The sequence below is a fragment of the Globicephala melas genome, chromosome 9 (assembly GCF_963455315.2).
Source record: "Globicephala melas chromosome 9, mGloMel1.2, whole genome shotgun sequence".
Lineage (NCBI taxonomy): Eukaryota > Metazoa > Chordata > Mammalia > Artiodactyla > Delphinidae > Globicephala > Globicephala melas.
The window spans coordinates 55,158,803-55,173,505 of NC_083322.1; the positions used below are offsets into that span (position 1 = coordinate 55,158,803).

Here is a 14,703-nt window from a genome sequence, read left to right on the forward strand (position 1 = left end):
AGTTCCCAAGCATCTGATTTATATTAAGCTTTCCAGGAATCTATCTATTTATATCCGTTTAATAAAGTGTGTTATACCTACATGATGTGATACATTAGCATAACAGAAAATTCAGAGGAATTTCTTATTTAGACACATATTTAATAAGAAAAGGCTGTATTGAACATACCATAGTTACTGCTATCATCAGCAGCAAATTCATTCAAGACTTCATAGGTTGGAATGATTTAAAATTTGCTAACAGAACACCTTTTATTATTTATATAAATATAATGGTAAAATTTGAAATAATAATTACATTCCTTGTTAATTTTATTTTGTAGGTGTCATTGATGGCTATGCAGATGAAAAAACGCTTTTTGAAAGGCAAATTCAGGAAAAAATTGATATAATAGATCGTCTTGAGCAGGAGTTGTTATGTGCAGGTAATAGATTACAAGAATTAGAAGCAGAGCAACAACAGATCCAAGAAGAAAGAGAATTACTGTCGAGGCAGAAGGAAGCTATGAAAGCTGAGGCAGGCCCAGTTGAACAGCGTATGTATTTTTAGACTTTATATGAAACATTCCTGAAAAGTTCAAGATGACTTTTTTCCCCCTTTTCAGTGCCATTATTTATATATTTTATATAGGGATTGAAAAATAATGAGAAAATCTACCTTATTGGTAATTGTCTTATTAGCCAACCGTGTGGAATCAAATTTGTTTTCTTTCTCCTTTGGCATATTTTGACAGAAAAAGATAATTCTTCATTTATCCTCAAACTTCTGCCTAAAGAGAAAGCTGCATATAATGAGACAGGATATTTTTTAAACTGTGTAAGATTTAGTTCTTTTTTTTGCAATACGCAGGCCTCTCACTGTTGTGGCCTCTCCCTTTGTGGAGCACAGGCTCCGGACGCACAGGCTCAGCGGCCATGGCTCAGCGGCCATGGCTCACCGGCCCAACCGCTCCGCAGCATGTGGGAGCTTCCCGGACCAAGGCACGAACCCGTGTCCCCTGCATCGGCAGGCGGACTCTCAACCACTGCGCCACCAGAGAAGCCCAGATTTAGTTCTTTTAATTGCAGAAAGGCAGCAAAATGTATACTTGCATTAACTAAATAAGAGCACTGACCTGCCCTAGTAGTAAGCAGGTGAGGTGGATTTCAGCCTGCAAGGTAATAGATTGAACAGGTCACTGGCTGTTAGAAGCAGGCTGACATCTAGTTTAATATAAGCAGGACTTCAAAGAATAAATAAGTTTACAAATAACCTTTAATTTTTTCTTAAATGAGACATTAGGTAACATCTTAAAGTTTGTTCGGTGGTAAAAAAAAAATAAATGTCAGTCTTTGTAACAGTGGAACTTTAAATCCTTTTAATCATATCTTCTCACTTTTATGTTACACATGCAGTCAGATTATAAATGTGTAGTTTTACTAATTGAATTTTATCAATTTAGAGATACAACATACCTTTTTGTAATATGGTGAAGTTTTTCTGGTTGCTCAAATCTGTTTAGCACAGGTTTAGGGTTGGAATTTTTAATGTGGAAAGTATATGTATGATACATGAAAAATGTTTAAGAAATACTGATACATCTGAAAATGTTACCAATGGTAATAATCAGTGGTTTCAACTTTTACTTCTAATTCTTTTGTGTATGTTTCTATTTTAGGAAATAGAAAACATGTAAATTATCATATTTTTGTTCTGTGTGTGTGTTTTTTCTTTCCTAATAGGACTAGTAGATGCTGCAGTCGATGCAGCACCTGGAGCAGGTGTGTTTATACAATTGCATGGCCATTGGGTGACCCTTGGATTTTTCAACCAACTAACATATCTCTAATTTTGCTGTTTTGTTTCATACTTACAGTTTTTCTCTTTAACAACAGAAAAACTCTTCTTACAATAAAAATACATATTTATATTTGGAATTAACAACTGAGATTCATAGTGACCATCATCTTCTTATATCTATTATTCCACAGAGCTTAAGACCATTTCAGTTTTTTAAAGAAAACGTTGGTTTATTAAAAGTTTTTTTCTTTAACAAATATATTAAACTCTTACAGCCTATGAGTTTTCAAAATACTCTGTTCTAAATCAGGAAGTATGTAAGATGATGGTATCAATAGGGTCAGTGAAATTTAATAAAGAGACTTTCTGATTGATTAACTTTTATATTAACATCTAAATCAGTATTGTTTTAAAAGGAAAGCTGTTTTCTGTAGATTTCTAATCCTGGGTACAGTGTTGACAGACCAGTTAGTGTAAAGACTCTAGAGTTATATTCCTTCCATTTTCTTCATTAGAGAATTGTTCTACTTTGCTATATGTAATTTATTATTATATGATTAATATTAATAATAATGGCTAACACTTATATGTAGTGCTTACCATAGTCTAGGCACTGTTCTTCACATATATTAACTCATTTGATTCCTCAATAACTCTTAGAGATCAGTACTGTTACTGTCCCCAGTTTACATATAAGGAAATTGAAGGACATCATGTTAAGTGTTGCAGAGACAAGTGGCAGTTAGGATGTGAACCCACAGTCTTTGCTCTTAAGCACCACACCACACCTCTCGTACTTGTCAATTTTTCCGTGATACACATACATGTGAGCATGCAAGACTAAGTCAGGAATGTGGCTCTAATAAGGAGTAAGGCTAACAGGAAATTCTGATTCTAGTTCTGTTTCTTTTCTGTAATAACTCTTACTTGCCTTGGTTAAAGGTTTAAAGTATTTGATCTCTGTGTGTATTGTGTATGCATATAAAAATGACTTTATGGGTTTAAATGAATTGATTTTTGCCTGAGGTGAGTTCTTTCTGTGCTTGAATTTGGTTAGACTTTGCTCTTTTCCTTATAGTGAAAGTGGATTTTGAGGGGGTCATTTACTATGCTCTTTTCACAAAAATATTGTTTTTAGTGACAGGACATATTCTTTCTGTTAATTCTGTACAATTTTATTGATACTAGCTTGCTTACTTATATAGGAATATGTTATTTTGATATTTTCATAAGAATATTTTCCTTTTTTACATGTGTTTGAAGTAAAACTCGTCTCCTTTATTTCATGAAGTTAAAATTTGAATACAGTTATGGGTGGTTTCACTATCATAACATCATTCATTAATTGTGATTTAATGTAGTATATTTTTTCACTTATAAACAGAATTACTACAGGAGACAGAAAAACTGATGAAGGAAAAACTAGAGGTACAGTGTCAAGCTGAAAAAGTACGCGATGACCTTCAAAAACAAGTGAAAGCTCTAGAAATAGATGTTGAGGAACAAGTCAGTAGATTTATAGAGCTGGAACAGGAAAAAAATGCCGAACTAATGGATTTAAGACAGCAAAACCAAGCACTGGAAAAGCAGTTAGAAAAAATGAGAAAATTTTTAGATGTAAGTATTCTCAACATTAATATTAATTTTCTCAGTGGAATGCTACTTGCTGCTCTTCTAGGTTGTGGATTTTAAATTATGGAGGGACTCTTAAATTCTAATATTTCCATCTATATGTGTCATCTACTAATTAATTGAAAAGTACTATTTCGATTAAAAATTCTAGTAATTTTTATTGTGCAGCTTTCAGAATTAAAAGCAGTACAGGCAGATTATGAGTAAGCCCTACCAGTTAGCCTTTCCAAATTCATAGTTAAGAAGTTTGTCCTAGTCTTTTTCTTAACCAATAGCCAAAGCAAGTTAGGATCCTAAAAGCTAATTGGCCACCAATGTTTAACCCAGGTAACAAGTGTGCCCTGGAAGCAAAGGACTGGAACAGTTGTCATGCTGTCATTACTCTCTTCCAAAAAGATGTTAAGTCTCTAATTTCACATGGATTTTCTTCCTTGGGATTTCATTTAAGCCGTGTGTTATCTTCACAGATCATAGAATAAGATTCTTATACATTTTATAATTTTAGGTGTAAAACCTAGATTAAAATGAAAGAAATTGATTTACTACACAATTTGTTCTACTTTTTTTTGTTTAATGACTAAATTAATAGTGGAATTCCTCCTTTCTTCCAAAAAAGTAAATTCATTTTAAGAAGAACATATTTATTTCATTCTGTGTTTAACATTACTTGAATTTTTAAAAGTGTTGTGCTTCAGATTACATTTAAATGCTTAAATTTTTGTTGAAGAGCCGTAATAGGTTATGTACCATACAACAAATGTTATCTTTTTAAACCTTTTTGGTTTGGGGTATTCCCGTGATCATCAGTTGTTCGTCTTCAAACAAAACTGTGCCTACAATTAAAGGGAAGTAAGGGAAATAATAGCTTCAATAAATGTTATTTCTTCAGTTACTATTATTATTAAACTTCAGGAGCAAGCCATTGATAGAGAACACGAGAGAGATGTATTCCAACAGGAAATACAGAAACTAGAACAGCAACTTAAGGTCGTACCTCGATTCCAGCCTATCAGTGAACATCAAACTAGAGAGGTAAGAATTTTACTGATACTGTCTACCATACAATAATTTGTATATTATGTGTAAAATAAGATGCATATAATAAAAAACTTAAAAGGACTTCTTTCTATTGTATATAAATCTTCAAAATCAGAAACTTAAATATTACTTCAATATGAGAAGGTTCTTGAAACCCTAAAAATTCCAAAGAAGTATAAAATACCGATAAACTCATTGTAGTAAAATGTTATTTACATTCTCATTTAATAGAAGGAAACTGATGTAGAACAGCCTTATCTATTGGAGCAGTAGAAAAGTTATCAATCCCCACAGAGTTTATAGTTATTCATCTTGTTCCTGACCTTTTTAGATTTTGAAAAGTAACTGTGTGTTCGTTAACACTCAAAAGAATATTTAAGCTCTAGAACTTCCTGTCATTTCCTACTATTTGTTTTCTTATATTTTAAAAGAGTGAGCCGCCTCATTCATGAAACTTCAAGAAACTAAGAAGGATGTGTGTATTTGATTTTCTTCCAAATCATTGATCCGTTTGTTTTCTCCTTACTTTGCCAGATCTGAGTCCCCAGCTTCTGATTTTTTCAGGATCAAAAAAAAAAAATCTAACTGTAACAGTATATTGTGCCATTTTGCTATACCTCCTTTACTGTCTTTTCCTTTGACCTCACTTCAAACTTAGTCCACCTTCTATTGTTAAAGTTTCTCCTCAGGCTTTATTACTGTCATCCTTGAACCTGTAATTGTAGGTAAGCTTGCATTTCTTCTAATGTTTTGAGGAATAAGTGCCATTTTTAGATAATTTCCTGAAAGTATCTCACTGAAACAAGGTAGAATTCCTTTTTTTCTTACCATCACGTTTCTTTTTTTTAAATAAGCTTTCTCTCTTCACTTGATTGGAACTAATTTCACAAGCTATCTTATTGATCCTTACTGTATCCTTCCATCACAGAGCCATTCACTTGAATGGTGCTGCGTATCAGAATCACTTAGGGAAACTTTCAGGGTGCACAAATCCCTCTCAGCACCTGGTATTCTCACCTCTGTTCTGGGCTGGTGGAATCTGTAGGCTGCAAAGCTTTCCAAGTGACTGTACTAAGGTCCTCAATTTCCTCCCATCCCTGGGGTATTTAGAACCATTGTATTATTATATGTATCGATATAACCATTTGTGGAAAGACAAACATAATCCATGAAAGTTTTTTAGGTCATCTTATCTTACATATAAATGTTAAGTCAGTACTGTGTAAACTTGTTTTCTTTATTAGGTTTTGGTGTGGCTGTGCCATTTGAGCTTGTAATTCAACATTATTCAAAAATGTATTGTTGCTCCTCCTAGCTAGAGAAACTGTTAGTCTTAAGAGAACTTTTTTAAAAGGTTTGGTGAAAGCAATATTATTTCTCTTTTACTAGTACTGCTTAGATGTATCAACTCAGAAAACGTTGCTGTAGTGGGAGACAATAGCACTATCCTTATCAAAAATAAAATTAGCATAGCGTCTAAAAATCCTTTTTGAAATGAGGATAGATATATTATTAACATGCTTACATTTTTTTAACATTACAGTTTTTGCTTATTATATTTCCAGGTTGAACAGTTAACAAATCATCTGAAAGAAAAAACGGACAAGTGCAGTGAGCTTTTGCTCTCTAAAGAGCAGCTTCAGAGGGATATACAGGAGCGTAATGAAGAAATTGAGAAACTGGAGTTCAGAGTAAGGGAATTGGAGCAAGCCTTACTCATGAGTACGGACAGTTTTCAAAAGGTGTGACATTTTCTTTTGGTTAATTTTATCAAGTGTTTTAGTACGGATTACTCTTAGTTACATGAACATCAGTTTTTGTTTTTGTTTTTGTTTTTGTTTGCGGTACGCGGGCCTCTCACTGTTGTGGCTTCTCCCGTTGCGGAGCACAGGTTCCGGACGTGCAGGCTCTGTAGTTGTGGCTCACGGGGCTAGCTGCTCCGCAGCATGTGGGATCCTCCCAGACCAGGGCACGAACCCGTGTCCCCTGCATCGGCAGGCGGACTCTCAACCACGGTGCCACCAGGGAAGCCCCGAACATCAGTTTAATTAAAAAAATCACTGATGATGCTTTGTTGATATTATTGCATAGTGTATATATCTTGATGTCTTCATTGACATCATAACCATTTCTGTTTATTCTTATCTCCAAATGTTCCTTGCATATGAGTCCTGATAAAGAAAGATTAATTAAACCAGAAGAATTAATTACCCTTTTAACCAGCAGTAAGTTTGTGATTCTAAAATAATAGCAAAGTGAAAAAGCTGTAAGCACCAGTTTAGGCTGATGCTTTACCCCAAACTAAGAAGCAATGAGATCTGTTCCTGTTATGCTACAGAAAGCAAAGATGAATGAAAGAAGAGCAGGATAAGGAAATTGGGAGGGGAGCAGTTGAGGGGATAGCCTTCATTTTGTCTGAGAAATGAATTTTAAGATTGTCAAGCAATTCCTGTCTTAATTTGTATAAGATGCATTCAAGACTGAATGTTGTAACTTTTGATCATTCACTAATATAGATTATCTACTTCTAATTGGAGAAATAGAATTGCTGCTTCTCCAATTAAAATGGATAGTCAGGATTTAATGTCTGAAATTTTGAGAAAATTCTTATATATTTAAAGGTAGAGGACCGAAGACAGTTTGGATCTGTAGAAGCTAAAGCGGAATTGTCTCTAGAAATACAGTTGCAGGCTGAGCGAGATGCCATAGACAGAAAGGAAAAAGAGGTAAGTTTATTTTTAATGACAAAGTGTGGCTTGAATTATTTTAGAAAATATCATTTGATTAGAATGAAGTTTATGGTCTAAAACTAAAGTTTAGAGTTTCTTAGCTTATTGCCTAAGTTGAACTTGGAAGACAGTAAACATTTGAACAAATAAACTGGAATGAAGAAGAGGGGACAAGTAAAAACGCTTGGACATGGGAGGAAGTTTTGAGGACGGAAAAGGTGGCTGGTTTGGTAGGTATGAATTCAGTGAAGAGGAGAGTGCAGAGAGATAGTAGGGTTTGGACCCAAGGCAGTATCTTCCTCTTGACCTTACCATAGGCTTTGAATTACTGCTACTTTGCTGTGGGTTTTGGTTTTTTTTAAGTTGTATTGCCCTGGGAGATAACAGTGCCTTTTTACAGTGTGCTAAACATGTTCTTAAAACAAAAGATTAATAATAAAGTAATTCTATAAAGTTCTTTTATGTTTTTCTACTCCCTCCCTTTCCAAAAAAAAAAAAAACCAGAAAATGCACTTTTGAAACAGTAATTTCCAGTTCCTAATTATTTAAACCTTTGTCTACCATTAGTTTTTCTAAAGCATATTGTACTCTGTGTCGTCTAGCTATATCATATTTTAAATGTTTTAAAATTTTTAATTACATTTTTATCTCTTTCCATATAATTTTATCAGGACATTTGATGTATTTTAAGAAATACTTATTGAATGTAAACAGTATATTAATGTTAATGAGTGCTTTGAAAAATAGAAGAATGATTTAGATGTCAGCTAAAACTATAGCTTGGAGAGCTTGTAGTTTGGAGGAGAAAAAAGTCATCTATATAAATGACTAATGGAAATGATCATTTCCATGAGAAAATTATTTTCTCATTTTCATGTAGTACTGACTAATGTTTATCTAAGAGATTCGTATTTATTTTGTTTTTTGGCTTTTATGTGAGAGACAGAGAACATTTTTGTTGATACGTAACCACTTCTGTGTGTTTCGGAAAGAATTAACATTTAAAGATTTACCTTACACTAAATAATCAAATAAACTGTCTGCTTTCTAAAAAAATGGAACTCCAAAACTGGTTGCAAAGGCAATGATAATTGATTATGGGTAACTGATTAAGTTTACTAATTTTATATTTTTATTGTCATTTGAATTTTATTTAATGCTACTTAACGCCTTAATTTCTTGAAGTAAGTATCCAATAACTGCCTACTATTTACTTAGACTCATAGTTGTTGGAACTACAAGAGGCCTTAGAGAGCTTCTGTCAACCAGCTCCCAGTTTTTACAGATGAAACAGAGGCAGCCATGTTGAATGAGTAAAGAATTAAACTGATGGCTAACGTTGGTCTACTAATACTTGTCACTGTTATTCACGTTTGAATAACAGTGACAAGTATTCTGTCAGAACCCACTCACTCAGTAACTGGAGACTGAAAGATAGGAATGTAAAATTGAAACATATATCTTTTAATGGAAATAACTTCTTAAGCATTCTCTCCTGTACTAGGCAAATGTTTTCAGATATCTGATAGTATAAACATAAGATGTCTATGTGTCATTATATCTGAGATACTTCCTACTACTCTCATAGCCTGTTTGTGTAAAACTTTGTTTTAAAGTTTATTACAGTATTTAGAAATTCAAAATGAATAGAAAGAGAAGAAAACCTTAGAAGATAGGAATTTCAGGATGTATAAGAGAAGGAGAATAATGTGGAGAGAAATAGAAGGAAGAATTTCTTTAAGAAAAAGATGCCTTCAGTTAGGTTTTAGCTCTGTGAAGGTGGTTTTAGCTCTTTATAGAGTTAAAGAGATCTGGCTTACAAATGGCAATAGTAAATAATAATAGTTAACTTTGTTGAAGTCTGTGCTAGAAAGTGCTAAGTATTTTAAACATCTTATGTCATTAACCCTTGCAGTCTCCCTGAGGATAGGTTCTATTGATATTTCCACTTTATACATGAGTAAACCAGATCTTAAGAGAGGTTAAGGAACTTGCTCATAGTCACACAGTAAGTGGTTAAACAAGAATTCCTCCTCGATTTCTCTGATTCTGGAGCCCTGTGATGCTATACTGCCAAAACATCCGGGCATGTTTTGCCCTGTTGGTGAGAAGTATTATAGACTGTCATTCAACATTTATTGAACTCCTATGTGTAGAACACCACTGTCCAATTGTAAAACACCACTGTCCAATTGTAAAACCAGTACCGATCTTCAAGGAATCTCCTATCTAACTAGGATATGTATACACACATATACATACATACACACACACACACACACACACACACATTTGAAAGAGAAGAATACTTAAAACACAAATACGTGCAAATTAATGTAATCCAAACAATCTAGATATCATTTGGTAGCAAAATAGAACAAGGTTAAACCAGAAAGCTACCATTCTATTTTTAGACCTTAATAATATTTTTCTGGTTTTTGGTTGTCATAGACTCAGTAATAAGACAGCCAGGGACTGCAACTGCTGAGTAAGAGAAGAGAATGCCTTACAGTGTCATTTTGGGAATTGAAGTCTCTGTTTTGATGCCTCAAGTTCAGCTACTTGTGATGGGAATGTTAGTGCTTTAGACCAGTGCTTCTCAAACTTTAATGTGCATATGAATCCCGTGGGGATCTTGTTAAAATGAAGAATCTGATTCAGTAGGTCTGGGGTGGGGCTTGAGAATCTGTGCTTCTAACATGTTCCCAGGTGAGGCCACTTCTGCTCCAGGGACCACTCTTTGAATATTAAGGCTAAGAATTTGACCATAAACTGTTTTATCAAAAAAGAAAATAAGTATCAGGTGAGGCAGGGCAAGGGCAGTAATTTTGAACTTAAATATCTATGTATGTGTTGAAATAATACCTTGTCATCAAACGTAGTCATAGAAGATAGGGATAAGTGTAAATACCATTATATTAGGTAACTTTGAAGAAGATATAATCATCACAATTTTCAGCAAACTAACCTGATAATTATATATGCACATCTACTAACTATATTTAAGGTGTGCCTACTGAGTTTAATATCAGTGTTAAAGAAAATTATTTAAATATGTCTTAGACATTAGTTATTAGAAGCAGGATAAATGATAGTTAAGAATGTAAGCTTCCAGAGGTAAACTCCTGAGGTTCAAAAACTGGCTTCCACATACTGGCCTTGTGACTGCAGGTCAAGGTGCTCCTCTCTCAGTGACCCCCTTCCTCATCTCTGAAATGGAGATAATCCTAGTAAAGATCTCATAAAGTTGTTATAGGGTTTTTTAAAAAATAATACATATAAAGCATCTTATGCAGTGCCTAACAGTAAATTGTCTATAAATGATGGCTATTGTTACTAACATCAGTATGATTTCTATTAATGAAATATTAGGCTAAATGATTCTGAAGGTCTTTGTCTTGCTAATGCTAAGATATGATTCTGATTACGTATCGGTGTGTAATCAGAATATGCTCCCTTTCAAGTTCTAAGGTAATAAATGTTTTATATGTACTTTCTGAGCCAGCTGCCACTAAATGCTGCTCTTGTGTCTTAGGTTGCTTTTAATGCAGCAATTTTGATCATAGGTAAATACACATTTGAAAATCCATTCATTAAAAATGTATTAAGAAGCTACAAAGCATTGAGCTAAATGACTGTTCCTCTCCTCAACCAAACCCAAATATTAAACCAAACTCTTAATATTCATCATTAGTTTCAGTCTCTACATAGCCATCAAAGAGCAGTTGCTTTACCATTAGTGGTAATCTGTGCTCAGAAATGAGCTGAATTTCAGTTGTCCTACATATAGGAACACTCTAATTTTCTCCTAAAATGGTTTTAGTAACTTACTCTTTAAGTTTCTGTTATTTCAGACCTAAGGGTCTCTTGCTCTTAGCATCTACCTCTGCTTCCTTCTGCTCAAATAAGGCATGTGGCTGCCAAACCTTTCATTGGGTTAAGTATTGATATGGACTAAATTGAGCTAATCTCACTTGGTGGCTAAAATAACTGACCTAATTCTACAGCTTTCTTGAGCATTTTTAATAGCAATTAATTTAACATAAAATAAGATCTAAAATGTGGACTCTTTTCCTTCCTCCCATGACTCTTTTATGCTTTATCAGAGGATAATTTTAGGTAGGAAATGGCTCCTTGTATCCTTCCTCTGAAGGTCTCGTCTTTGCTTTGGGCAGGATGGTTTAAAGGTGTTTAGTTTGAAAATGTCTAGAAACCACACAGTTACATCTGGCTTAGAGAAACCCCTTTCCTTTATTCTCATGGCTCACGTGTTTTAAGCATATATACTATAGAGCCAATACAGCACTTTTCATTCTCTCTTGACAAATAAACATTTGTATGAACAGTTTTTTCTCTTTCCTTTTGATAATTTTGGTATCAAAGATCACAAACTTAGAAGAACAGTTAGAACAGTTCAGAGAAGAACTGGAAAATAAGAATGAAGAAGTCCAGCAACTACATATGCAATTAGAAATACAGAAAAAGGAATCTACTACCCGCCTACAAGAACTTGAACAAGAAAACAAATTATTTAAGGTAATTACTTAAGGAAAACTTTGCCTCTAAATAATTCATTGTTTTTGTCTTGTGTAGTAGTTGTAGTATTAAGCATTTGCTAAATCCAGCCGCTAAATAATACTTAAAAGAGGAACATTAGCTGCAGATGGATTTGCATGGAATTTATCTTCAAGCCAACATAAACATTTGAATTCATCAGAAATGAAAAATTTTGGAGACCTTTATCAAAACATTTTAAGAATTATTGATTTACAATAATTATATAATAGCTCTGATTTTTTTTTTCATTTGTATGTTTTAGATGCTATAGCTTGGTAAGACTTAATTGACAGAATGTTCCGAAAATCACGTGTAATGCCCTATCCAACTGGGATGGTTATTTTTGTTCCTAGGATGAAATGGAGAAACTGGGATTTGCCATAAAGCAAGCTGATCCTATCTCTACCCAGGACCAACATGTACTATTTGGGAAATTTGCTCAAATAATGCAGGAAAAAGAGGTAGAAATTGACCAATTGAATGAGCAAATTACGAAACTTCAGCATCAACTTAAAATTACAACAGATAACAAGGTACACTAATTTAAAATTATTACATGAAATTATTTAAACTAGAATTTTATTTTTATTTTTTATTGAAGTATAGTTGATTTACAGTATTGTGTTAGTTTCAGGTGTACAGCAAAGTGATCTAGGTTTTTTTTTTTTCCAGATTATTTTCCATTATAGGTCATTACAAAATATTAAACAGAGTTCCCTGTGTTATAAAGTAAATTTTTGTTCTTTATCTATTTTATGTATAGTAATTTGTGCTGCTATGAACATTGGGGTGCATGTATCTTTTCAAATTAGAGTTTTTGTCTTTTGTGGATACATGCCCGGGAGTAGGATTGCTGGATCATATAGTAGCTCTGTTTTCAGTTTTTTAAGGAACCTCCATACTGTTTTCCATAGTGGCTAAGCTAGAATTTTAAAGGGCAAGATGGTTATTTTTCAGTTTCTTTGTGAATATAAAAACCAAGTAAAACTTTAATTCTCTTTTACCCATTAATTTTAATTTAATAAGACATACTGGTTTAACAAGCTATGTATATGTTTATCCCTTCCTAACATTGTCAAAGATTTTTGATGTTTTATAGGGAGTCTCTGGTGACTCAGATTTCATCATATGACTCTAACCAAATCTATTAAAAATTCTTCTGTTTTGTGTGAGCTAAATAAGATAATGACATTTGAGCACTGTTTTAGACTTTTATTTCAGTACTTTATCCTGTTATAGACTGTTATATTTCAATACTGCATCCTTTTCAATTAGATTGTATTGATATTGACTATTTTACGTATAGGAAATCATCTATTAAATGCCTAAATTACTTTATGTTTAATGACTTTCTGAATGATGTTCTAAATAAGGTCCTTGTTTGATGTGATGGAGGACTGTTGGTCTATATTAAAATTAATTTAGGATGTCTGAGAAGTAAATTATTTTTGAGTGTGTGATCAACACTTTAAGATCCTGCCCTAAAATAAAATAAAATTCCCTAAATATAAATACATATTTATTGTATATGTTACTTTTTTGTTAACTAATAGGTTATTGAAGAAAAAAATGAACTAATAAGGGATCTTGAAACCCAGATAGAATGTTTGATGAGTGATCAAGAACGTGTGAAGAAAAATAGAGAAGAAGAAATTGAGCAGCTCAATGAAGTGATTGAAAAGCTTCAACAGGAATTGGCAAATATTGAACAGAAGACATCGGTGGTTACTAATTCTCTCCCAGAAGAAGCAGATAGTTTAAAACATCAGTTGGATATAGTAATAGCTGAAAAACTGGCTTTGGAAAAGCAAGTAGAAACCACTAATGAAGAAATGGCCTTGACAAAAAGTGTACTTAAAGAAACCAATTTAAAAATGAACCAGCTAACACAAGAATTATGTAGCTTAAAGAGAGAACGTGAAAATATGGAAGAAATCCATAGTATACCAGAGAAAAGTGTTAACATGGCTGTAGATGATCTGAGCAGAAACAAACCTGGACTAGAAGTAGTCCTTACTGAGGGTGCTCGTAAACCCCTAGAAAATCCGACTTACCTCAGATCTTTTGAAGAAAACAGCAGAGTTTCCATAAGCAGTTTGCAAACACAGGTGCTACAACTTGAGAGCACTGTGAGTGCAAAGGACTTAGAACTTACCCAATGTCATAAACAAATAAAGGACCTGCAGGAGCAAGGCCAGTCTGAAAAAGAAGCACTGAAAAAGAAGATGGCAAACCTGCAAAATATACTTGAGGAAAAGGTGGCTGCTGCTCTTGTGAGTCAGGTCCAACTCGAAGCAGTTAAAGAATATGCAAAATTCTGTCAAGATAAACAAGCAGTTTCACCAGAACCTGGAGGAACAAATACACAGAATTTAAACCAACTAACGGAAAATGAGGTGGAGTCAAATGTGTCAGCACTGACCTTGAGAATATCAGAGTTAGAAAGCCAGGTGGTTGAAATGCAGGTAGAAACTGCAGAAAAAAATGCTTTGGAAAAAGAAAAGACGCTACTAGAGCTACAGAAGCTATTGGAGGACAATGAGAAAAAAAAGGGAAGCAAAGAAAGGAAAAGAAGCCCTCTAGGAGATTTTGAAGTTCTCAAGGTTAGTTTGTATTTGATTTTTTTCCACTTAAATACCCCAAGAAACTAACTCTCTTTTCCCTGTTCCTTAAACTTACTGCTGATTTATTAAATACAGTGTTCTTTACATCTAGCGATTCATATATAAAGGGTTTTTATAAAAAATATTACCATTCCATACAGTCATTATTATCACCAGAACAATGGATACAAGCTATATTTTGTGGTCTTAAAATCACAATATTTATTTCACTACCATAGTCATTAAGTAGAGCAGTCAGAAGAAACTTGGAAATGTTAAGTATAGCAAATGTCCTCTGGAATTTGTGGGGGTTTTTTCCTTTTTCCTCTAACATGCGTGTTAAGTGGTCATCATTCCTTTTAAG

General features: G+C 33.6%; 1 protein-coding gene across 10 annotated transcripts in view; it reads left to right on the forward strand.

The window, feature by feature from the left end:
- AKAP9 (A-kinase anchoring protein 9) overlaps positions 1-14,703 on the forward strand; it is a 144,712-nt gene that overhangs the window by 104,759 nt on the left and 25,250 nt on the right. For all 10 annotated transcript variants that reach the window (XM_060304571.1, XM_060304572.1, XM_060304578.1 and 7 more), the window contains 8 exons: positions 324-536; positions 3,165-3,397; positions 4,325-4,444; positions 6,016-6,192; positions 7,072-7,176; positions 11,563-11,715; positions 12,090-12,269; positions 13,290-14,339. In XM_060304571.1, coding sequence (XP_060160554.1) covers positions 324-536; positions 3,165-3,397; positions 4,325-4,444; positions 6,016-6,192; positions 7,072-7,176; positions 11,563-11,715; positions 12,090-12,269; positions 13,290-14,339 — 2,231 coding nt within the window. The remainder of the gene's footprint in view (positions 1-323; positions 537-3,164; positions 3,398-4,324; positions 4,445-6,015; positions 6,193-7,071; positions 7,177-11,562; positions 11,716-12,089; positions 12,270-13,289; positions 14,340-14,703) is intronic.